Here is a 25,914-nt window from a genome sequence, read left to right as displayed (position 1 = left end):
ACACCAAGTCGTAACGTGTCAGACAACCGCTGGCTACGTGCCTATAGCGTGCGTGTTATTGATCACGAGCTATGCTGAAACGGAAAAGAGGAACGGACTGGAGCCAAACAAATTAGAGGAGCTGAAACTAAAGTTAAGTTAGTAAGGAGAAAAAAAAAGTGGCTAGTAGAAAATATGATTGGCTGGTAACTTTTGTAATCTACTAGCTGGGTTGGCTGCTGAAAAAAAAATCTTTAAAGCCCTGGATACGAATACAAAAGTGGTACACACAGTTGTTTTCTTTGCATATTTGAAACCACCCTGAACAACCTTTTGTTTTGAGAGGATCAATCTGAAGTCCCTTTGTTGTTTTTTTGTGATGCAGAAAAGCCAAATTGCCAACTGAAAGCAAAGTATACACGTGTACATGAAATAATGTGACAAGCAACAGCATCAAGAGGAAGTTTGGGATGTAGTTATTTTGTGAAATGGTGACACATGCAACTGAACCGGAGGCAAATTAAGGAAATTCTTTAAACGTGCAAACAGATGGCCGAACCAGTCAACCTAAAATGCTGAATAGACAATTCCGTTATGCAATATCACGTAGCCACAGCCTCAATCGAACAGTATATTATTATGAATAAAAAGCAAAAGAACATGTCAGAAAAATTAGCTGAGGCGAAAACCACATTTCAGACTCTCCCCCAATAACAAAACAACTACATTCATTGAAATTAACAAAACACACAGGGATAACCACGACTAACAGATAACATCAGATTGAATCTACTTGCTGTCTATGCAATATATTTATTATTTACTGCTTACTGATCGACAGAAAAAGTCAAATTGAGCCAGCGTTAGGCTAAAGGTTGTCGCTGTTGTCCCTAGCCTAGCTAGTTGGATCTACACGGCATAAATTGTTGCTCCAAAGGTGCAGTGGTGATATAATAATTCTGAAAGTAGACTGTGCTGCAGTATTTTGCTGTCTATAACAGGAACTGAACAAATGAAAAAATACTGAGGCTGGAAGTGTTAGCCATTCCCACTCCCAATGAGTCATGTTGATGTTAAGATGTGGGACATGAACTGGTTCTGTCAAGTCAAGTGTTTGTGACAGAACAAGTCCTCAACTCATTTTGTAAGGTAAGAAAATTAATTGTAAAATATGATATTTCAGTGATTTTGTGTCAACAAAAGAATCATTTTAAAGCTCAAAATGTGGTGCATGTAACTAACAGAGGAGGCTTTTTCTTCCAGGAAGTGGCCTGGATTGTTTTGCAGCATAATCCAGGGCTTGGATCACATTGTGAGTAAAAAAATGCGATAATATTAACCAAGACTGACCATATTAAATTTTGATGCATTAAAAACAACACAATGGAAAATGTAAACAATGTTTTTTTCATGTTTGAAAATGCATAATTAATGCCAAGATTAAAATTGCAACAGCATTGTGAACTTTTCACAATATAGTGTCATTTTTTATTTTACATATTTCTTTAAAAGATTTGTACTCACACCAAGTCATATGTTCTGTGGAGGCTTTCTTAAAGATCTTACGATGTTTTGCAGATGCAGCAAATAAACAGCTAAGTGGCCTGTTTATTGAGGCTACCACTTCATTGAAATTTAAAGAAAGGAAGCGAATTGGCTGTGTTTTGTACAAATTCAAAACAAAAGGACTGCTGTGAATGATAACCAGAGGTGGGAGGGGACAGGTGTTTGGGTTAGCATTGGGAGTTGATTGTCACATCTTGACTTGTTTATTTGTTCTGTCCATAAATCTGCGATTTCATGCACAACTGCTTACCAGCATTATTATACACGTGGGTGTGTTTCCCTGTTGAATATACATTTCTTTTTAAAATAGTAATGTAGATGTTGTGTAAAACTAAATAAAATCCCCTGTCTTTAATGATTTATCAAAATGTCAACATGCATCCAGGTTGCAGTCCAAGTCCAGGCAGCCTCTTTTATTCATAACAATTACTGGATCTGCACATGGGGTATCTATCCTTTTGATGTTTCAGATGGAATCAGCTTTTTATTTTGAATTGTGAGTTCAAATAGCCTGGTGGATTCAAAAGGTAAGAGGGCTACTTAATCGCCTTCGCAGATTTTTGTAAAAATAAAAATGAAAAATAACTGGATGGCTCCCAAAAATCAACTTTGCCGAAGACAGATAGAGACAGTAAAGTACCAAACTTTTTAACAATACCTTTTTTTTTATTGTACTTTGACAGCATTTGATCTACTTTGAAGACACAATATGATCTTCATTACTGCTGAAAAACTACATTTTGTTTTTTATTTGTCAATAGGTGAGTTTCTGTTTTTTTAAATTGACTTCTTCCTTTTAATTTCTTAAATCAAATCATATAAGTACAATTTAGTCAAACATTTTGGTTGCATGCTCCCAAAACCATGAAAAAGATGCATTCACTAACCCAATTAATGCTAAATAGTATAGAATGTATGTATGTATGTATTTATTTGTTTCTGTATTTATTGTTACTTTATTTTATATTATTGTTTTAATGTATGCACATTCAACCAAGACAAATTCCTGCTGCATACCTGCCAATAAATCTCTTTCTGATTCGGTTTCTGACCAGAAGTGAAAGCCTCATTGTTTGTATCCAAAGAATATTCCTTTATTATTGATAAGTGTTTTGTTTTCTCAAATGTTCTTTCTTTGATCAATTTGACAAAGTTAATGTTGGACAATTTTGAGGGATGTTTTTTTTGTAACTTTATGCTACAGCTCAAGGGGCTATCCTGATACGTAACACATTTGCTAAATTACAGCACTAAACGCTGTGCATTCATTCATCCATGACCAATCTCTGGGCTGAACATTTTACTATGTGTTTCTGCTGTAGGTCTACTGAGTCTACCACTGCTTACAGGTTAGTAAGTTCTATTTATGTTTGATGCCAAAATTATGTTTATTGAGTTTGGTGACACAACCTACAGCTATTATGCTTTCATTTTTAATTTCTAGAATGTGACAAAATTAGGCTGGTCGGCGGGCCTTCCAATTGCTCTGGTAGACTTGAGGTCTACCACAATGACAGTTGGGGAACGGTGTGTGATGATCATTGGAGCATTGCCAATGCTGACGTGGTGTGTCGAGAGCTAAACTGTGGGACAGTTCTTGATGCCAAGAAAGGCGCCTTTTATGGAGAGGGACAGAACAGGATCTGGTTGGATGATGTTCAGTGTACTGGTCATGAGCCTTCTGTCCTCAAGTGCCCACAAAGACCAATGGGGGAAAATAACTGTCACCACAGTGAAGACGCGGGGGTTGTCTGTTCAGGTAAGACTGGGTTCATTCTTATAGTATATTCTTACTTCACTTATGTTTGCTTTACACCCACTTGTGTTTTATTTTAAATTGAATTACTGGTTGGATACGACTCAAATTATACACTTTGTTCCTTAATTATAGCAATAGTTGGACATTTGTCTTTGGGAAATTGGTCTTCTTGCAGAGTTGATAAGATTGATACTACTCTCATATACGTCCATTAAGACTACAGCAACTTAGCTTAGCTTAGCAAAAAGACTGGGAACATGGGAAACATAAAAAGGCAAATTGTTATTTTTACATGAAAAGATATGCAGATTATTGAGCTTTGGTGCTGGTAAATGGAAGCTGTCTCCTTTGATCAGAGCCAGGACAGCCGTATCCCTGTTTCCAGTGTTTCTGCTAAGCTAAGCTAATTGGCTGCTGGCTTTAGACTTATTTTCATTGGATATGAGTGATATCAATCTTCTCATCTAACTTTCTTGTCTGTAAGCGAGTAAGCATATTATCCAAAATATTTTTCTTTAAACATTAATTAGGCACGAACCTCTAATCACAAGCTCATGAAATAAAATAATATGAAGACCAGTAATGTGGAACTGTGAAGAGAAATTGGGAAATACAGCTGTGTAGAAAAGCAGCATTTATCTTAGCAACTGATCATATTATTGCATCAAAAACCTAGCGATTGTATTGTCAGCAGAGCGTGTGAGCGGAGCTCAAGCTGGAGGATTTTGGATGGAGCGCAGAGTGAATTTTTAAAATGTTGGAGCTTTATCTCCGGCTTTGAGCAGGGGAGCGGAGGGAAAGAACAGCTCTGTGAGTGAGGAGCGGAAAATCTCACTGCTCCACTCTGCTCGCATGGCCTGATTGTCAGATCACAGTCACTACGTTTACATGCAGCCAATAACCCGTTCAAAACTAGAATATTAGCAATAACCCGGTCGTGCACGGCCATGTAAACACCGGCAAAAACCTGAATATGCTCATATTCCGGTTTTTAAAAACCTGAATATACTACCTGGGTTACCCCTTTTCTAACCCGAAATTTTTGTCATGTAAACGCGTATCGGCATATCCCCATCAAAAGGAACATTGATTTGTGTTCTGCGCTGCTGCGCATGTTCTATTCGCAAGGAATCTTGGTCTTTTGAGCAGAGGAACTTCTTGTATGCGCCAGAAAGCATAGTTATAATAATAATTATATACTATAATAATATAGTTATACTATAATAATATAGTTATATAGATATATGTCAATGCAGAAAACCTGCGCGCAGTATACCGGAAGTAAACAAGAAGTAGAGGTAAACATGGCGAGACGCAGCATAGCACCACACTTTTGGAGCGAGGAGGAAACAGATTTCTTTATTAGTGTGGTGAAAACCATGAATATAATGTCTTTTGTTGATGGCAGAAAGTACCGAGATAGTGAGATTTATAAGAAGGTGACCGAAAAGTTATTGCGTCTTAATGTTGTCCGTACGTACAGACGCTAACCGTGCGTTGCCGTTTACATCGGGATATTGCCAATTGATTACAAATTCCATGTATACAGGAGTAACTCTCTCTGTTCACGCATGTAAACGTGTTATTCCGAATGTTTCAGAAACCCGAATGGTGACCTTAACCCGACCATAACCCGAAAATTGACAGCTTGTAAACGTAGTCAATGTGTTGTCTGCTTTAAAATGATTGCTTCATGTTGCTGTTGCAGCAGAAATACAACAGACAGGTCAGTACATGACCAGCTGCTGTAAAATGCAAAGAGCATTGGACAGAGCCCAGCTAAATTATTTTTTGCTGTCTGTTCTACTTACACACAATCATTTGTTGCATATTTGTTGATTTTAGTTCAATTTCGATCTACATATTTTGCAGAATATGTGAGAGTGGTCAACGGAAGCAATCTATGCAGTGGTCGAGTGGAAGTCCACCATGATGGCAACTGGAAACGAGTGTGTAATGACTGGACCAAGGCAGACGCTGACGTGGTGTGCCGAGAGATTAACTGTGGCACTCCTGTCGATCAGGCTGAAGTGCTATATTTTGGAGAGACACATGACCTGGGTGGCATCAAACCCAAGTGCTTTGGGAATGAGAGCTCTCTCTCACAGTGCAGACTTCAGGAATTCAAGGAAAGCTGTGTCGGTGCTACTGTTGTCTGTAAAAGTAAGTCATCTATCTGTTAAAACTACATCCGTTATTATGTGTTGAACGTTATGTGGTTACTCTCGGATGGCTTCTGAACAAACATGCCATTGTCTTTTTTTTCTTTTCCACCTGACAGACAAACTACTTCGGCTGAGTAACGGGACTAGTCGGTGCTCTGGCCGAGTGGAAGTCTACCACAATGGACAGTGGGGAACGGTTTGTGATGACAGATGGGGGATGCCGGAAGCAGATGTTGTATGTCGAGAGATGAACTGTGGGAGTGCCCTCTCGGTCCACTACAGGGCGTTTTTTGGCGAAGGTCAGGATCAGATTTGGTTGGACGATGTTGAGTGTGCTGGTCATGAGAAGTCTCTTGCTGACTGCCCTCACAGAGGTTTGGGACAACACAACTGTGCCCACGCTGAAGATGCTGGTGTTGTATGCTCAGGTAATACATGCTTTACTATGTGTAAGTACATTACATGAATAAAATCAAGTTCAAAATCCTGATGACACCCCAATTTCGAGTGCCAGAGAAATATAAAAAACAAACATTAACCAAATAAAATCATGACTTTGTACTTCACCAAAACAAGAGCTGAAAATACCACACTTATCTTTTTCGTTTTTAAACTCCTGCATGTATACTGAATTAGAATTTTCATAAACATTACTTAAAAATTTCTACTAGCCATCATCTTTTTGCTGTTTGTCTTTTCTTAGTTGTTCTTTGGTGCATTATCACATATTTAGAGGCAGTGCTGTTCTACTTGCCACAAATCATATTTATGCCATTGCTGAAATATTGACATTTTTCTTTATCATTTTAAACACAATACCTTCTCAACTGCTTTCCAGATTCAGTCAGATTGTTCAATGGGACTGACCGCTGCTCTGGCAGAGTGGAGGTCTTCCACAATGGCCAATGGGGGAAAATTTGTAATAACTGGAGCAATGAAGATGCTGAGGTGGTGTGTAAGGAACTCAATTGTGGCCCTCCAAAACCAACTCAAGAAAGCTTAAATTTTGGTGACAGTGGACTGAGAGCCTATACAAGTAGATGCTCTGGCAATGTGACTTCTATCTCCAAATGCACACTTCAAGAATTGACAGGGAGATGTGAAGGTGTTTCTCTTTCATGTAGAGGTAAGACACAAAAAATAGGAATTTACTGTACTGTAGCACAGTTCAACTAGAATAGCAAAGGATATGTGGTCATTAAAAACAAGATCGGCCTATCTATGTGCATTAAATCTTCTTCTTACTTACTTAAATGGCCTGATTGTGATAAATAAGTAACTACCTTAATATCTACAAAACTGACTACATTTGACAGTCCAGATGAAGCCCACTATTTCATAATTTCACTTTAGCTCGTCATTACTTTTAACATGAGTGGATCTGTCCTCAGGTAATCCACCACTAAGGCTTGTCAATGGCACTGACAGATGTTCTGGTAGAGTGGAGGTTCAGCATAATGACCAGTGGGGAACGGTGTGTGATGACCAGTGGGACATCAAAGATGCTGAGGTGGTGTGCAGAGCCATGGACTGTGGAACAGCTAAGACAGCCAAATCCAGTTCCTTCTTTGGTCAAGGCCAAGGAGCCATCTGGCTGGATGATGTAGGCTGTATCGGTAATGAGACGTCTCTTATGCACTGCCGACATTCCAACCTCGGACGACATGACTGTGGTCATGGGGAAGATGCCGGTGTGGTGTGCTCAGGTATCATCTCGATTATTGTTAGCATGTTATTTACTTTATTTGACACAGTGTTTTTATGCTTGCATTTATCCGTCGCCCCTAATACTTCAAATTAATATTTTGCTGATTATTGTCAATAATATCATAGTTGTTTCTGCTACAATATCATTCAGAATATCACATACAATTTGAATTAACAAGCTATTCTTTTCAAACATGTCCAAACCCCAGCTAACTAATGGCTGATTCTCTTTTTTCTCTCCAGCTAACATTAGACTAATCAATGGGACTGACCAGTGCTCAGGCAGGGTGGAGGTCTACCATGGTGGCCGATGGTCAGCAGCATATAATCTTACCTGGGGGATGAATGAAACTGCAGTGGTGTGCAGAGAGATGAATTGTGGAGATCCTGTCAGGTTCTCAGGATCATATGGTCAGGGCAGACATTCAGGAGGGTATACGATCAGTTGTAGCGGTAGAGAGAGCTCTCTCACACTGTGCACACTGAGAGAATATGTCAGGACCGGGCACGATCGCTTTGAAGAGGCATCTGTCGAATGTTCAGGTAAGACTTGAAGTTTAATTGAAATTTGAATTCTCCTCACATGCCTCGCATGTGCTAGCGAGCTAACACAGCTGCAATGAGAGTCTGCCAATGTGCAGCGACCAATGCATTCATGTTAGGCCTATTTCAACACCTGCTGAGGCAGGTTCCAAAAGGAGGGGGGCCCCCGTTTTTACATGTCAAGATATGGTGACAATATGACAAATGACCAGACTGTCAAAGTCAAAGCAATGAGTCCAATGAGACTGTAAATTCATATAACAACTGTCATTTCCAGGTAATGTGAAGTTGTCTGATGGGCCCAGTCAATGTGCTGGAAGAGTGGAGTTCTACGACAAAGGCCAGTGGGGGAATGTGTGTGGTGAATCCTGGGATGTGAATGATGCAAATGTGGTGTGCAGACAGCTGAACTGCGGCAGGACTCATAAAATTACCACTGCGGCTGAGTATGGCCATGGTACGGGACAGACCTGGATTGATCAAATTGAATGCAATGGAAAGGAGTCAACACTGAGTCAGTGCCCACAGAGACCATTTAGAGACAAAACTTGCAACACAAGCTCAGTTGCTGGTGTTGTCTGCACAGGTAAGAAAAAGCATACAAAAATGACAAAAGATAATACAGTCTTGATTGTTGTTGTATTGCTCCCATAACTATGTCAATTTCATGTATGTTTCTTTTTTGCTTAGTTTTACAAAACTTGTTTCTATATATTGTCACTTTCAATCTCATTCCCACATGGCTTGACAGAAAAGTTCACACTTACTTGGTGTTTCAACCACATTTTCTGGTCTTCCTCCGCAGAAAGAGTAGAGTTGCTCAGTTGTCATGAAGATGGTTTAGTCATTATTAAATACCTACGTATGGAATATTGGTCATGTGGCCATTCCCCACACCAGACTCTGTGCCTTCGGAGACAGAGCCTTTAGTGTTGCAGCCCCATCCCTCTGGAACATCCTCCCTGCAAATGTTTGAAATGCTACATCCCTGGACACATTTAAAAAAACTCCTGAAACACCACCTGTTTACCACAGCCTACTACAACCTCCCTTAGTACAGCCACTGTAATTCTGTAAAGTGTCCTTGGGTTTCATAAAAGGCGCAATATAAATAAAAGTTATTATTATTATTAGTGCTGTCAGTTAAACACGTTACTAACGCTGTTAACGCAAACCCATTGTAACGTAGCGCAAGATTAACGTTCTTCTTGGCCTAGCAAACTTTGTAGTTTTTTCACATGCTGTTACAACAACTAGTAACGTTAGAAAAACTACAACACCACACCGGATCTAGCTAGACCAGAAAAAAAAAAAATTTGGCACGCCACAAAACTTGTTTGGGCTTGCGAGCCGGCCAAAGAGTAGTAGGCTAACATTACATTTTGAGTGGATGGCGAGCGTGCAACACCGAAATGGATGCCAATAAGATTCTGAATGGAAAGTTTACTTTTAAAAAGTCGCCAAATGGTTCCATTGACAAGACCAACATGATCTGTGTGTTTTGTCGTGAACTGAGCTATCATTGCAGCACATCCAGTCTGAAATACCACTTGATGGCCAAGCACACAGCAGAGGGCCAAGCACACAACTGATGCAAAATTTTCGCCCCCTCGTCAAAGCCAGGCGACAAAAGCACAAAGCAAGCCGATACACTTTTCCATGTTGATAAGAGTATTAAAATTAGAAAAAATAATGGTACAAAAAGAAATCAAGGGACATTTAGAATAGATAAAAATGTGTGATTAATTGCAAGTTAACTATGACATTAATGCAATTAATCACGATTAAATATTTTAATTGTTTGACAGCCCTAATTATTGTATTCATATTTTTCAAATGTATTGTGTTCCAAATCTGAATAGTGTGCAATGTAAGGAATAAAGTACTTCACTAGTGTTCTTTTTTGATTAATTATCTGTCATATATTTGACTACATTAAAATGAATTTGAAATGTCTGATACCATATAATCATTCTAGTTCACTCTACATTACAGGAAGTTTGGAGGTCCGGTTGGCTAATGGTAGAGATGAATGCTCTGGCAGAGTAGAGGTCCGTCATGGCAATGTGTGGCAAACGGTTTGTGACACAGACTGGACCCTGAGAAAAGCTGAGGTGGTGTGTGAGCAGCTGGAATGTGGAAAGGCATTGAGCGCTCCTGGCGCTGCCCATTTTGGCCAAGGCAGTGGATCAGTAGTGGAGGCTAGCAATTCATGTTTTGACAATGTGACATCTCTTCAGCAATGCTCACTCAAAGGTTTCAGAGGAGCAAGGTGTGGGCACGAACATGATGCTTCTGCTCTATGTGCAGGTAATAGCTTTTAATTTATGTGTTCGGAATTCTCTCATGCAGTTGGACAAATAGGCTATCACCAGAATTTGTTTCACATATGTCTACTGTTTACACAAGTAAAAACAGTGGAGTGGAAAATAATTACTCATACTTCTTCAATAAAGTGCAATCATCCCTTAAAGAAATAGTTTGACATTTTAGGAAATACACTAATTTGCTTTGTTGTCAAGAGTTAGATGTAAAGTCCGATACCACACTCTGTAAGGTAAATAAGTAACTGGAGCCAAAATCTGGTTGGCCAAGCTTAGAATAAAAACTGGGAAAAATATGAAACAGCTAGAAAAAGATATAAAGTGCTTATTAGTTAGCTTTATGGCCCTGACACACAAACCCGACGGCTGACCGTCGGCAGAAAAGGCAGTCGGACTGATCAGTCGGCTCCCCGAGGTCCAAAAAGTGCCTTGGAACACACCGAAGCGATGCCAACTTGAGCGTAAGTTCTGAGCATGCGCGAGACGTAATACAAAAAATTAAAAACCAGAAATGATGAATCCGTCACATGGGTCTGGCTTCTCAAGCTGACCAATAATGGCGGCTTGTTCGAAATACGATCTCGTATTTTACGAAAATATTTCACTGAAACGTGTTTCTGAAAACATTTTAAGCAAGAAATAGGCCATACAGTTGCTGAATCTGTCTTCATTTGAGATCGACAAAGGTCAGTTTAAAAGATTTGTCAGATTTTGAGAGGCGTTTTTGTTGGAATAGCAAAGGACAATGTGGTCATTAAAAACAAGATCGGCCTATCTATGTGCATTTAATCTTCTACTTACTTACTTAAATGGCCTGATTATCATAAATAAGTAACTACCTTTATAACTACAAAACGGAGTACATTTGACAGTCCAGATGAAGCCCACTATTTCATAATTTGACTTTAGCTCGTTATTACTTTTAACATGAGTGGATCTGTCCTCAGGTAATCCACCACTAAGGCTTGTCAATGGCACTGACAGATGTTCTGGTAGAGTGGAGGTTCAGCATAATGGCCAGTGGGGAACGGTGTGTGATGATCTGTGGGACATCAAAGATGCTGAGGTGGTGTGCAGAGCCATGGACTGTGGAACAGCTAAGACAGCCAAATCCAGTTCCTTCTTTGGTCAAGGCCAAGGAGCCATCTGGCTGGATGATGTAGGCTGTATCGGTAATGAGACGTCTCTTATGCACTGCCGACATTCCAACCTCGGACGACATGACTGTGGTCATGGGGAAGATGCCGGTGTGGTATGCTCAGGTATCATCTTGATTATTGTTAGCATGTTATTTACTTTATTTGACACAGTGTTTTTATGCTTACATTTATCCGTCGCCCCTAATGCTTCAAATGAATATTTTGCTGATTATTGTCAAAAATAATATCATAGTTGTTTCTGCTACGATATCAATCAGAATATCACATACAATTTGAATTAACCAGCTATTCTTTTCAAATATGTCCAAAACCCAACTAACCAGAGTTGTATAGTAAGGAAGTAGAACTACTTCACTATTCTACTTAAGTACTAAAAGGCTGTATCTGTACTCTACTGGAGTATTATTTTTTTTCCTACTTCCACTTTTACTTGAGTATTTATTTTCGATGAATTAAATACTTTTACGCCGATACATTTTTGATGTGCTGCATCGTTACTCGTTACTGTTGTGAATTCCTCATGCTACAGAGACTGGGTGGGTTACAGTGGGTGGAGTTACAGCTACGTAACTAGTTACAGCTACAAGTTATGTACACTGATTACGTAAGAAATCCCCAAGATCGCCTCGCGTTTCTTTTCACTACGGTTACCCGTTCAGAAGTCAGAGACGATGTAAGTTTGTACTCTTTCTATTTAGCTATTGTTGCAGCAGATTAAGCTTTTCGTGAGTTGTTTGAGTCTGCAGTGAGTCCTGAATGTTAACCGTTTGACCCTGTGATGTGAAGCTGCTAGTTTATCTGGATGTTGCTAGCTTGCTAACGTTCCTGTTCATCACACATGTTACTAGCTAGTGTGTGATTCGCTTTTTGGGGCTTTAATCGTTACTGTGCTGGAGAGGATGTTCATTTTACTTGCACAGTGTGATAATTGTACATTTTGTACAAGTGTGGGTCTCTAGTACTTTATACACCTCTGCAACTAACTAATGGCTGATTCTCTTTTTTCTCTCCAGCTAACATTAGACTAATCAATGGGACTGACCAGTGCTCAGGCAGGGTGGAGTTCTACCATGGTGGCCGATGGTCAGCAGCATATAATCTTACCTGGGGGATGAATGAAACTGCAGTGGTGTGCAGAGAGATGAATTGTGGAGATCCTGTCAGGTTCTCAGGATCATATGGTCAGGGCAGACATTCAGGAGGGTATACGATCAGTTGTAGCGGTAGAGAGAGCTCTCTCACACTGTGCACACTGAGAGAATATGTCAGGACCGGGCACGATCGCTTTGAAGAGGCATCTGTCGAATGTTCAGGTAAGACTTGAAGTTGAATTGAAATTGGAATTCCCCTCACATGCCTCGCATGTGCTAGCGAGCTAACACAGCTACAATGAGAGTCTGCTAATGTGCAGCGACCAATGCATTCATGTTAGGCCTATTTCAACACCTGCTGAGGCAGGTTCCAAAAGGAGGGGGGCGGAGCTAGCCTTAGCTGCCCCTTTTTACGTGTCAAGATATGGTGACAATATGACAAATGGCCAGACTGTCAAAGTCAAAGCAATGAGTCCAGTAATAGTCCAGCAACCTCTTTACTCCGTATGTTACCTCGTCATTTAAATCATGGAGTAACTAACATAGTCACGGAATAATGCAAAAATCACAGATGGGACCCAGCAACAACTAACAATGTTGGTGGCCCCCCCATTTGGGGTTTCATTTGGAACACTTATGTAGGGGGCGCTATCACAGAAAAATAATTACGTAATACTTACATTTTTTCTTCTAGGTAATTACAACTTTGACATGAAAAAAGTACACAAATAAAAACAAACACTAAAGATTGACTATAAATTCATATAACAACTGTCATTTCCAGGTAATGTGAAGTTGTCTGATGGGCCCAGTCAATGTGCTGGAAGAGTGGAGTTCTACGACAAAGGCCAGTGGGGGAATGTGTGTGGTGAATCCTGGGATGTGAATGATGCAGATGTGGCGTGCAGACAGACGAACTGCGGCAGGACTCATAAAATTACCACTGCGGCTGAGTATGGCCATGGTACGGGACAGACCTGGATTGATCAAATTGAATGCAATGGAAAGGAGTCAACACTGAGTCAGTGCCCACAGAGACCATTTAGATACAAACCTTGCAACACAAGCTCAGTTGCTGGTGTTGTCTGCACAGGTAAGAAAAAGCATACAAAAATGACAAAATGAATGAAAGTGAATGAAAGTTTATTCGGTTACTGAACATAGAACGTAATATATGTACAGCAAATTCATTAGAAACAAGGGTGGTAACCGAAAAGGTGTAGGCTGAAGCCATGGCTTATTACGCCTACCCTCTTTTACAAAACAACATCTACCCATCAGAATTTAAACATAAACAATATAAATGCGTAAACGTGTATTCATACACACATACATGTCTACATGCTATATATATATATATATATATACACTCATATACGTACACATATACATACCTACAGACATATGCACTTAATCACAAACAATTTGTCTTAGGCCACCATATATTTAAAGATAATACAGTCTTGTTTGTTGTTGTATTGCTCCCATAACTATGTCAATTTCATGTATGTTTTTTTTTTGCTTAGTTTTACAAAACTTGTTTCTATATATTGCCACTTTCAATCTCATTCCCACATGGCTTGACAGAAAAGTTCACACTTACTTGGTGTTTCAACCACATTTTCTGGTCTTCCTCCGCAGAAACAGTAGTTGCTCAGTTGTCATGAAAATGGTTTAGAAGTTATTAAATACCTACGTATGGAATTTCGGTCATGTGATAATAGGGGCTTGTAAATGCTGGGGGGCGTAACTCCTGCCACTGGTCAAAGATCAAGAATGACCTTTCAAGCTGAACACAGTTTTTTCATTGCTCTCAGTGTGACATTCAGTGTCCCCATTAACTTCATGACTACATTTTAAATCCCTCAATCCATCATATGAAAGAAAGGAAAGAAAAAAATAGATTGTCTCACTCTGCCTATTAAGGCTGTATTAAATCTGTGGTTGAATAAATTAATATCACTGATGCAGGTAACTTGTCTTTCTACTGATTAGTGTTTTATCAGCACGTCACAGGTTGTTATATTATATAGAAACACTCATACATCCGTTCGGACTACTGCAATGGAGTCCTGTCTGGGGTCCCCAGCAAAACCCTAACCAGGCTCCAGTATGTCCAAAACTCTGCTGCCAGGTTCCTCACCCACACCAAGACCTGGCAGCAGAGGCAGAGTGGCAAGCGGGACAGAGGGGACTTTTCCCGGTGGGCCGGTAGTGTTTCGAGGCCACGAGGGCCGGTCTGATAATAGTTCTACATTGCAAGTTCTTAACAACACCATCCGGCGGCCTGGTGTGCGGTCGCTGCTCGCTGGTCAAACTGTGCAGCCTCTGCTCAACCCTTACGGCGGGCCGCAGCAGCCTCTTACTTCAATACAAACACAGGCCAATCAGAAAGCACTAACGTATGTCTAGGATTTTCAGAAATATAGGGGGCTCATTGAGCGGCCCCTGCCCAAATGGCATAGCCCTGGTCGACCTATGACGTAAAGACATCGAACACCTCTTTTTTTCTTCGTCACGTTAGGAAGTCTATCGTTAACAGACAGAGTGAGTCTAATAATGGAAAGCCAAAAAATAAAAGGGAAAGGTGGTGCTGAGATGGTCAGACTCAAAAGGAAAAAAGGGATTGTGTTGCTGTGCCCAATTAAGTCCTGCATCAAATATAAAATCCTCCTTCTCACCTACAAATCGCTCCATGCCCTGGCCCCACAGTACCTCTCCGACCTCCTCCATCCATACACCCCACTCGAAACCTGCGGTCCTCAGATGCTGGCCTGCTCTCCATTCCCCACACCAGACTCTGTGCCTTCGGAGACAGAGCCTTTAGTGTTGCAGCCCCATCCCTCTGGAACACCCTCCCTGCAAATGTTCGAAATGCTACATCCATGGACACATTTAAAAAAAACTCCTGAAACACCACCTGTTTACCACAGCCTACTACAACCTCCCTTAGTACAGCCACTGTAATTCTGTGAAGTGTCCTTGGGTTTCATGAAAGACACTATATAAATACAAGTTATTATTATGAATTATTAATATTATTATATTCATAATTTTGCAAATCTGAATAGTGTGCAATGTAAGGAATAAAGTACTTCACTAGTGTTCTTTTTTGATTAATTATCTGTCATATATTTGACTACATTAAAATGAATTTGAAATGTCTGATACCATATAATCATTCTAGTTTACTCTACATTACAGGAAGTTTGGATGTCCGGTTGGCTAATGGTAGAGATGAATGCTCTGGCAGAGTAGAGGTCCGTCATGACAATGTGTGGCAAACGGTTTGTGACACAGACTGGACCCTGAGTAAAGCTGGGGTGGTGTGTGAGCAGCTGGAATGTGGAAAGGCATTGAGCGCTCCTGGCGCTGCCCATTTTGGCCAAGGCAGTGGATCAGTAGTGGAGGCTAGCAATTCATGTTTTGACAATGTCACATCTCTTCAGCAATGCTCACTCAAAGGTTTCAGAGGAGCAAGGTGTGGGCACGAACATGATGCTTCTGCTCTATGTGCAGGTAATAGCTTTTAATTTATGTGTTCGGAATTCTCTCATGCAGTTGGACAAATATGATATCACCAGCATTTGTTTCACATATGTATACTGTTTACACACTGTGAAACAGCTAACCTAAATGAATTATAAACAGATATAAAGTGCTAATTAGTTAGCTTAAGAGGTGCTGGTCAATTTTGTTACCTTCAGACAGAGCGAGGTTAGAAGGTTTCCTCTTTCCGGTTTTTATGCTAAGCTAAGCTAACCAGCAGCTGGCTCTAGTTATGTTTACGTAACTAACGGTCAGCACAAAAGCAAATTAGCATTTTTCAAAATTCAGAATGTCTAACTGTTGCTTTAATGTGTCACCTGCATGACAAAAGTGACATAAGATAAGTCATATTCCACATCATTATTATTCTGTCAGTCCACCATTGTTTCACTTTTTGCTTTTGAAATTACAACTGATATGACGGTGGGACAAAGAGTACTTTCAAAATACAATATGAAATGTATTGTGTTTTTAATTGAAAATGTATGTGTATTAGTACATGCAAATGTAATTACCACAACATATATACTAAACTTCTATGTAAATACATGTCTCTAGGACTGTCCCATTTGGACTCACTTAATTTCTGTTTTCACATGCAGCACAGATACGGGCGGTTGGTGGCTCAAGTCAATGCTCTGGTAGAGTGGAGATCTTCTATAAAGGCCAGTGGGGAACTGTGTGTGATGATGAGTGGGGAATGAGCAATGCAGATGTGGTATGTAGACAGCTTGGCTGTGGTCATGCCATTTCTGCTCCTGTGAGTGCCCACTTCGGTAGAGGCACTGGCCCAATATGGCTGGATAATGTGAATTGTAGAGGCCAAGAGCCTGCTCTCACACATTGTACGCATCCCGGTTTGGGAGTAAATAACTGCGGGCACGGTGAAGATGCTGGTGTTATCTGTTTAGGTAAGAGGCCTGGCTCATTTTTAATCTGTGAATGACCTTCCAACAGGTATTAGATGAAGCTGCGTTTGCTGTTATGAAAACACTTATCTGTTTTCAGGTGCGCTACAGAAGCCCCAAATCACTTTCAGTCCGGCTCCGGAGGTAAACTGGGGTGAAAGAGTTGAGATCACCTGCAGTGTAGTAACAGAGCACATGGGTGGGACATTCATCCTTAAAAAGACTCAAGGATCATTTCAAATGAAAACGATCTCAGAGAACGAAGCTGCAACCTTCATCTTACCTAGAGCGAACTTCAGCCAGAGGGGGTCATACTTCTGTGAATATCAAAAGAAATTACCCAATCAAGTCATCTATTATCCTCAAGGAAATGCTGCTGAGCTCTCTGTCATAGGTATCGTGTGCTTTGTTTTCATCCAATTGAACATAATTGTTGGAAATTTGACAGTGCCAGATTTCAAACAGGTTTTATGATCCTTTATGATTTCTATTCTGCAGTGAAATTGGAGAAGCCCAGAATCTCCCTGACATCTCCACATGAAATGGTGATCTACAGCCCTGACAAAATATCGGTCACCAAAGGCAGCAGCTTCTCCATCACATGCTCCATTCACTCTACAGATCCGGGAGGTTTCTTCTATCTGACAAAGTCTAACAAGAGCACAGTCGCTTCATTGCCAGCATTTGGCCACTCTATCTTGTACATGGCCCACTTTGAATTCCCTGCTCTCGATTATACAAACCAAGGAGAGTATAACTGTGTCTACGGGCTTAACATGTCCTCAATGTCCTTCTGTTCTGTTCCCTCCAAGTCACTTCAAGTCACTGTAATTGGTAAGACCCAAAGAGTCCTTGAGAGTGTATTTGTCTTATTATAAGTAGTTTTCTCCCTCGCTAACTCTACTACATTATTTTTTAACCCCTACAGCAACTTTATCCTCTTCAGTGGTCTCAGGACTAGTGGGTGGGCTGCTGGTGTTGGTACTCGTGCTGGTTATAGGTTACCTGGTCTGGAGAAGAAGAAGGCGAGGTGCTGGTAAGTGGCACACTTCTTATTTTACAAATATAGCCCGATTCCCCCTTTGTTTTACGGTCTTATAATGTGTTTAGATTGTTTAAAGCTGCACCAAGTCAATGAATCAATGAAAAAAAAAAAATGTCATTATAATATGAAATTTGCAGCTTGTCGTGACACACACGCACTAATAATTATCACTTGACTGTACAGTTCAACCGCAACTTTAATGTTTTGATTCACATAGTGTCATTGTTTTCGGCAAAAAAAGAAAAGAAAAAAAAAAGATTATCTTAGCAACTAGTTTGTGAACATAGTGGAACATTTTGCAGCAAAAGGTGATAATACGTTGGTGTTGGGTTTACAGATTGTTTCTGCTGACTCCAAGAGGTTCATTATGAAAAAACAACAATATGTAACTGATAATTATCATCGATTTTGGATTTCCCCTCAGCACGAAGAAGTGTTTTAACATCTTTCAGCTCATTGTTTCGGATTTTCTGGGCCGCTTCCGTTTCGGTTCAGTCTTTGAGCTGCAGAACACAGCTGTTTTCATTCAAAAAGCTCTAATAAACCCAGTGAGCATGAGCTGCCCAGCACCACAGCAGACAGGCAATGTTAGGGACTAGCTGGTGAACATAGTGAAGCATTAAGCAGCTAAAGAACCAGATCTTTTTCAGAGTTATTGAACTAAACATATCTAAAGGGATAGTGAACTATCACTGTAAGCACCAAATTAATGCTAATGTTGCTCAGAGGGGCTTATGGAATATGTCAATGTTGTGTCCACAGCTTGTTGGCTGCCTCCCAAGTGGCCAAACAGTTAATGCAGGTTTATAAATGACAGACTTAGTTTCTCTAGATTTCCCCTGTATTTGATTCAGCTTAAACTATTCATTTTTTTGTACTACTTTTTAGGTACCATTGTTCAGTTTAGTAACAGGTTTGGAGGAGCAATAATGCAGGACGTGGATGAAAGGAGTAATGGAGCATTCGATGGAAGGTAGTAAAAAAGGAAAACCTAGCTGATGTTATTTGCCAAGATCTACGTTTTATTTATTACATCAAACAACTTAAAATATATCCTTCTGATTGCATTTGTCCCCCTCCTTATCTCCCTCAGAATCCACAATACCCGAGTGAATGAGAATGCACAGAGTCGCAGCCCGGAACACAACGCTGCTGATGTTGATAACTCTGTTGAGAGGGTCCCTGAAGACCTGGCTGGGAGAGTGTGTTATGAGCTTCAACCACTCGTTCTCTCGTGATAACAAAAGGCTTCAAGGAATCACCTATGTCATGCAATTTCACTAAATTCAAAGAGTAACATAACAACAGGGTGAAAAATGGAGTTGGGCAATATATCAATATTATATCGATATTGTGATATGAGGCTAGATATCGTCTTAGATTTTGGTAATATCGTAATATGACATCAGTGTTGTCTTTTCCTGGTTATAAAGGCTGCATTACAGTAAAGTGATGTCATTTTCTGAACCTACCAGACTGTTGTAACTGTTCTATTATTTGCCTTTACCCACTTAGTCATTATATCCACATTACTGATGATTATCAAAAATATCATTGTGTAAATATTATGTGAAAGCACCACTGCAGCTGAATTTCTGCAGCCAATAACAACAACAACTTCTAACTCAAGTGTGCACACATACACACAAACAGACTCGGTTAAACACATTTGCACTCAAAGAGGTGACAAGTGAGGATAAAATGATTTTCAGTTGAACAAAATTTAGAGTGACAAAATTGCTTGAAATGCCCTTGTGCATCGTTGGGAAGTGGGTGTGTTTTGGGTCGTGTGAGTGAGTGTGTAGCAATGAACGTGTGTTCGGCGAGAGCGAGAGTGAGTGAGTGAGTGAGTGAGTGAGTGAGTGAGTGTAATCCGAGCCTCTTTGTGACACAGCAGTTGGCAGATAGGGGACTATTTTTAGGAGACAGGGATGCAATATTTGTAATATTAACAATATCTAACCAACAATGTGAAAGAGGTTGCTCGTAGTGACAAACCCAAAAACAAATATCCCCTGACAGATTAGTCCGGTGGTCCGTAACACAACTCTAAATTCTATTGCTGCTCTGTTTCTGCTGGATGTGTAAATAACAAAAATTAAAAAAACAACTTTATTCCCAAATCCCCAAAATGTAGAGGGCCTACAAAAGGACCATGAGACAGGTGAGAGAGAGAGGGCGGCAGAGAGGGGCAGAAATCAGAGAGCACATGAAAGAGTGCATTAGTGAGGGGGGAGGGAGAGATTGATTGGGCTGGAGAGATGAGGGAATGGATAAAGAGTGGTGGAGGTGAGACACTTTCTTTTTTATTATAATGATCTACACGTTTGCATTCATCATTGTATGCCTTTACACCCGCTTACTGCATTTCAAGCTATTCTTCAATCTGTTTTAGTCTGAGCTTGATCTCTTCTTCTTACTGTATTGCTTTTTTTGGTATTTTGGTTTAAATATTTACATAACAAAAGGGAAATTACTAGGGCTGGTCCGAATACCATTTTTTGAGCTTCGAAGCTTCGGTAGGAATGAGCATCAAATATTCGAAGCTTCGGAGAGAGGGGGCTGAAAATATTATTAGCTATCTCTAATAAAGGCAGAAATCTCTATGTGTCTGTCTGTTTGTTTGCATTTTGATTATTTTGAGAACCTTTCATCCAAACAACTTCACAAGGGAGTGTAGTGTCATATTTGGTGCAATATAGATAGACAGGCCAGACGCGTTATGAATTAATAAACTTTTAACCTCTCGAGGATCACCGTCTCGTCAACGGGACACTTTGTGACTGGGGGCGTCGCTGTAACCTCGATAAAACTTCCACTCATGAGCGTTTTTATAACTTTAAAGTATTAAATCTTTAAAATATACAGCCATGTACACAACTGTTACAAAGTAAAAGAAAATAAAACAACTCAGCCGTGCATGCATACCTGTTTTCGTTGTCCTGTCAGCAACAAAGTGGTATTTTGACCAAAACTTGGTTTTCATAAATCCCCAAGAGTCCAAGGAAATGTAATATCCAAGCTTTATATTCCAAAACGATCTCTTCGCCTCACAATGTTCACAACGTTCACAACGGAAAAACGGGAAACAATTTTCCATTTCCGCACTTTTTATTGCTGCTAGCTTCTCTGCCCAGCTTGCTAAATGCTTGAAGTGGGCGTCATCGTGTACCGACAGTCTCTTCTTCTTCTTCTTCTTCTTCTTCTTCTTCTTTGTAGTTTATTGGCGGTTGGCAAACCAACTTAAATGTGCATTACCGCCCCCAACTGGACTGGAGTGTGAACGAGAGATAAATGCAGAAAATAAATAAACCAAAATAAAAAAAAAAAACGAATATTCAAATGTCAAATTTTAAAATCAAATACCAACCCACCGAACAAATATTCGAATATTTGAATATTCGGGTCCAGCCCTAGAAATTACAGTTTTATACAACCTGGGGCTGGTTTTTGTAGTTTTGGTCATCATTCCTCTCAGTAATAATTGTCCTCGTTAAATTATTTGCTGAGATCTAGGAATGTTGCGAACATACATAACGTTTAATTTGCTTTTCCAACAATATCCACTCTTATAGGAACCAAAGCATGGTAAAACTTTACAGTTATAATTAAGCAATAAAGGCATTGCTGACTTGAGGCATGAGAGTGATATTTTTAGTAGACTATACTATGTCGGAAACCCTCCTGCACACACCTTAGTTTTGAGTTGACTTAATAGTTCATTTTCTCTTCATTGAGTTTGTTGACCTTTTGACTTGGTGTACATTTCTCATACACCAGTAACCAGATAAATGATGACACAGCTTTTGTTTTATATATCAGTTACCCCCACCAAGAAGGTTATGTTTTTATTTGGCTTGTTTGTTTGTTACTCTGTCAGCAAAATTATGTACTGTCCTGATTTTGAATCCTGGTGGAATGGTGTAGCATGGGCCAAGAGTCCTTCTAGATTTTTGGCTGTTGTTGGCAGTATATTAGTTTGTATTTCTAGCACTCATGTATACTCATGTATTTAGCTTCTGTACATCACACAGTTTGTCTTTAGATAAGTTTGCATTAAGTCCTTCAAAGTTTTTTGACTTACCAGGGCTGAAGGTGCCACTGCTGGCAAACATTTAGTCAGACATGAGCAAAAGATGGCCACCTAAGCAGAGCTCATAAATACAGGAAGTGGCCAATCAGAATGTACCAAGTGCCCCCCACATCATGGGGGTGATTTTGATATTGATTGATTAATTGCAAAGGTATTATACTGATAGAAAAAAATGTCCTATTTTGTTTTATTTGTAGTTTGGGTAGTAGTGTTTGTCTTTCTGTTATTCTTTTGTCTCAAAAATGGTCTGATCATCCATTATTTTCTTTGAAAAATGCACCTATGACTCCTCGTGCTGTCCAGCCCGATCTCTTAACTTGACCCGCAATTTCTGGACTTTATATGACCACCCTCCACCCAAGGTACGATACAGCAATAAAACAGAGCTCTTGGCTGTGGCCCTCAAGGCACTGCTCCAGAAGGTTGGAGATCTCATCCTGGATGTTGATGGGTGCGCCATCTGCCCATCCTCTGAGGTCCGCAACCTTGGTGTAATCCTGGACTCCACCCTCTCTTTCCATACTCACACCAAATCCATCTTTTTTTATCTCAAAAACATCTCTAGACTCCGGCTATCACTCTTTGTGACTCTGTGGCAAAAACCCAAATACAAGCTTCCATTACCTCCTGTTTGGACTACCATAATGGAGTACTGTCTGGGGTCCCCAGCAGAACCCTAGACAGTATGTCCAAAACTCTGCCGCCAGGGTCCTCACCCACACCAAGACGTGGCGACACATCACCCCCAACCCTCATCCACCTTCACTGGCTCCCAATTAAGTCCCTCATCAAATATAAAATCCTCCTTCTCACCTACAAATCCCTCCGTGCCCTGGCCCCACAGTACCTCGCCGACCTCCTCTTCATACGACCTCCTCTTCATACACCCCAGCCCGAAACCTGCGGTCCTCAGACGCTGGCCTGCTCTCCATTCCCCACACCAGACTCTGTACCTTCAGAGACAGAGCCTTTAGTGTTGCAGCCCCATCCCTCTGGAACACCCTCCCTGCAGATATGTGAAATGCTACATCCCTGATATTTAAAAAAACAAACTCCTGAAACACCACCTGTTTACCACAGCCTACAACCTCCTTTAGCTTAGCCACTGTAATTCTGAAAAGTGTCCTTGGGTTTCATGAAAGGCCCTATATAAATAAAAGTTATATTAGTATTATTATTATTATTATTATTACTACTGTAATACCTGTTAGGGGTGTACGATATTGAAAAAATGTGATATTGCGATATCGATATTAAAGGAGAATTCCGGTCGATTTCAACCCGTAGCTCTGTTGTTTGTAAATCAGGACTACTGTCAGTAGCGAGAAAAACGAAAACAAACGGTGCCGCCTACACCCAGTTATCCTTGTGCTAGATTTTGCACCCAACAGTCTTAAACAAGGCTTAAACAGGGCAAGTTTTAAACGTGTTTTTAGCCTCTAAACGTGTTCGAAATGCCATTACTAGTGCTTAGCCATGTGCAGTTATTCCTTACGAGGGAACACAGCGAATTTGACGGCAGTAGATGTGACAGAAAGGCATAAAAGTTGTGTTAATCCTTACCTCTGTTTATGTACTGCTTTCCGGTCAAGTCCTCAACAATCGAGTGCCGATCTCATACAATCAATAATTTTTTCCACAAAAAAACAATTTCCTGAGGTCGTGTCCATAGTAATGAGCATGGATCAACAGGCTGTAACCTGTTACGTAAGGAATAACTGCACATGGCTAAGCACTAGTAATGGCATTTCGAACACGTTTAGAGGCTAAAAACACGTTTAAAACTTGCCCTGTTTAAGCCTTGTTTAAGACTGTTGGGTGCAAAATCTAGCAGGAGGATAACTTGGTGTAGGCGGCACCGTTTGTTTTCGTTTTTCTCGTACTCCTGATTTACAAACAACAGAGGTACAGGTTGAAATCGACCGGAATTCTCCTTTAATTTCAATATTTTTAAACATGTAAAATTACCAAAGTTATGGGAAAACGCATCAAAATAGATTTCATACATGCAAACTCAGAAGGGCTGAAAAAGGTGACACATCTCTATTTCTCTCAGATATTTTTTTTCTCTCATAAAATGCTTTTTTGCTATCAGTGTGATAACTTTTGCTCTCAGATCATTTATTTTCTCTCGCACGTAATAAAGACACAAATCTAGAAGAGATGCTCATCAAACAATATAATCATGATTTCAATGAAAGAACAGCTGAGGAGCAGTTGGAAATGTCAAGAGAGGACATCAAATTTATGCAAACTGCATCTTTGAGAAGAGTGACTTGCATATAAGAAGAAGATGGAAGCAACTACAGTATATTACAGTGATCTTTTGGAAAAGATGGACATCTGAGTACTTTCTTGTGATGCAGGAAAGACAAAAATGGGCGCAGGCAAGAAGAAGCTTCTCTCCAGGTGAGATGTGTCACCTTTTTCAGCCCTTCTGAGTTTGCATGTATGAAATCTATTTTGATGCATTTAACTTAACATAACTTTGGTAATTTTACATGTTTCAAAATATCGATATTAATATCGATATCGCAATATTCATTATCGATATCGCAATATCAAATTTTTTCAATATCGTGCGCCCCTACTACAACTCCAAGAGGATCTTGGATGATGGGCCGAGTTCTGAGTACCAAGTCTGACTGCAAGGGATTGGTTCGTTCTGTGTGCCTCCAAACGAAGACCAGTGTGTTGGAGAGACCTGTAACGAAGATCTGCCTGCTGCTGGAGGCCACAGTGTAGCATCATGGACATTTATTCTTTCTTTCTCTCATTCTATCCTGTCTTCTTTCTGTCTGTTTCTCTTACAGCTAACGGACTAAGGAGAACATAATTGATATAGGCAAGTTAGAGTATACGTAGAGAGTATAGCTCCCTTTTATAGAAATAAAGAAAGGTAATTGTGAGTTTACACTTTTCACAATTAGGGGCTGGAATGTTGGAGCTATTCATTGTTTTGTCATTGTTAGAGCCATAGTCATTGTTTTGTTATATTTAATAGTTAAATATTCATTTATTTAATTTCTGTTTTTGCTTGAATCATATAGCTACGTAAAATTGTTTATCATTAGTATTTTATTTTGCTTATTTTCAGTATCAGCTAGAGCTTTTGTTTTGAAAGTATCAAGCAGCCTTAGCCACAGGTGTACTCTACAGATATGGGTGAACAAGTGGGAGATAGACACCGGGGAGGGCTGATGGTTTTTTAACAGAGCCTAGAGACGCCATTGCTCCTTTGTGTGAAATGTTTGTTTGCTGAGAAATTGGATTAATAAACCTCACAGAAATGCCATCTGTGCCTGGACAATGAACGCTTTTATCTCGGCGTAAGATTCACTCCTTCGGTGCCTCAGTGGCTTTTGGACTTTGAGTTTTGAGTTTGTTTTGTTCAATCTGAGGACAATTCGCCTCTACAACTACTGTGCAATATTTAATGTTTAATACTATTGATAATATTGATAATTACTGTGCAATTCCATTACTGTGCAATACCTGTATACTGTGCAATATCATTACTCTCATTCTCCAATATCTATTACTCATTGAATACGATCACCACTATTGGGCAATATTAAAATCATTTGCAATACGCCCACACTGCATATCACACCTTGTGAAGTAGAAGTCTTAATAGTTTGATATTTATAAGCCAGTTGATATTATCATGCAGAGTCTGACTGCAGTGTTTAAACAGATAAAGCCTTCATTTTGCAGATCCATCTTTGTTTCTCAGTACAGCTCACTGATCTCCATCCTACGTTCTTGACAGACATTACACACTGACCATCAGTAGCAGTAGGAGGAGGTTGTGGTGTCCAGTAGCTGAGGGAAGAACATGATGTTTAGATCAAGGCTGATAGATTTTATGATTCAAAGTGTTTAGGAATGTGTCTCTTACCTTACAGTCAGATCACTTCCATCAATCCACTTCCATCTCCCACCTTCAGCTCTCAGGCCAAACCAGTATCCACTGGTTAATGTACTGTACCAACTGTAGTAATTGAGTGCATACTGACAAGACA

At 40.1% G+C, this 25,914-nt stretch overlaps 2 protein-coding genes across 4 annotated transcripts in view; one reads left to right on the top strand and one right to left on the bottom strand.

Moving 5' to 3' along the window:
* Positions 1-1,045: 1,045 nt before the first annotated feature.
* LOC114557901 (deleted in malignant brain tumors 1 protein) lies at positions 1,046-19,177 on the top strand. Of its 2 annotated transcripts, XM_028581615.1 has the most exons (23): positions 1,046-1,128; positions 1,243-1,291; positions 1,931-2,072; positions 2,229-2,306; positions 2,868-2,894; positions 2,990-3,304; positions 5,177-5,467; positions 5,586-5,897; positions 6,308-6,595; positions 6,861-7,175; positions 7,420-7,719; positions 7,997-8,305; positions 9,715-10,029; positions 10,991-11,305; positions 12,217-12,516; positions 13,079-13,387; positions 15,499-15,813; positions 16,446-16,754; positions 16,852-17,145; positions 17,250-17,585; positions 17,680-17,787; positions 18,685-18,769; positions 18,890-19,177. In XM_028581615.1, the coding sequence occupies exons 4-23, from the start codon at positions 2,255-2,257 to the stop codon at positions 19,032-19,034; spliced, it is 5,040 nt and encodes a 1,679-aa protein (XP_028437416.1). In that variant the 5' UTR covers positions 1,046-1,128; positions 1,243-1,291; positions 1,931-2,072; positions 2,229-2,254; the 3' UTR covers positions 19,035-19,177. The 2 variants fall into 2 exon arrangements, with proteins under 2 accessions (XP_028437416.1, XP_028437417.1); XM_028581616.1 differs by lacking the exon at positions 1,931-2,072.
* A 6,354-nt stretch (positions 19,178-25,531) lies between these two features.
* LOC114556640 (asialoglycoprotein receptor 1-like) overlaps positions 25,532-25,914 on the bottom strand; it is a 36,411-nt gene continuing 36,028 nt past the window's right edge. The window contains exons 7-8 of one of the 2 annotated variants that reach the window (XM_028579645.1): positions 25,791-25,833; positions 25,532-25,714 (exon numbers count right to left, since the gene is read on the bottom strand). In XM_028579645.1, coding sequence (XP_028435446.1) covers positions 25,579-25,714; positions 25,791-25,833 — 179 coding nt within the window. In that variant the 3' untranslated portion in view covers positions 25,532-25,578. The remainder of the gene's footprint in view (positions 25,715-25,790; positions 25,834-25,914) is intronic. The other variant, XM_028579644.1, reaches the window with a different exon arrangement.

This window comes from Perca flavescens, chromosome 6, assembly GCF_004354835.1.
Source record: "Perca flavescens isolate YP-PL-M2 chromosome 6, PFLA_1.0, whole genome shotgun sequence".
Lineage (NCBI taxonomy): Eukaryota > Metazoa > Chordata > Actinopteri > Perciformes > Percidae > Perca > Perca flavescens.
This window is presented reverse-complemented; position numbering and strand designations above follow the sequence as displayed.

Bases quoted from the DNA above. Each gene is read 5' to 3' on its own strand.
- LOC114557901 (XM_028581616.1), top strand. From the start codon at position 2,255: ATGATCTTCATTACTGCTGAAAAACTACATTTTGTTTTTTATTTGTCA. The intron at 5,898-6,307 runs GTAATACATGCT...ACTGCTTTCCAG, and splicing joins TGCTGGTGTTGTATGCTCAG to ATTCAGTCAGATTGTTCAAT. The intron at 17,146-17,249 runs GTATCGTGTGCT...TCTATTCTGCAG, and splicing joins TGCTGAGCTCTCTGTCATAG to TGAAATTGGAGAAGCCCAGA.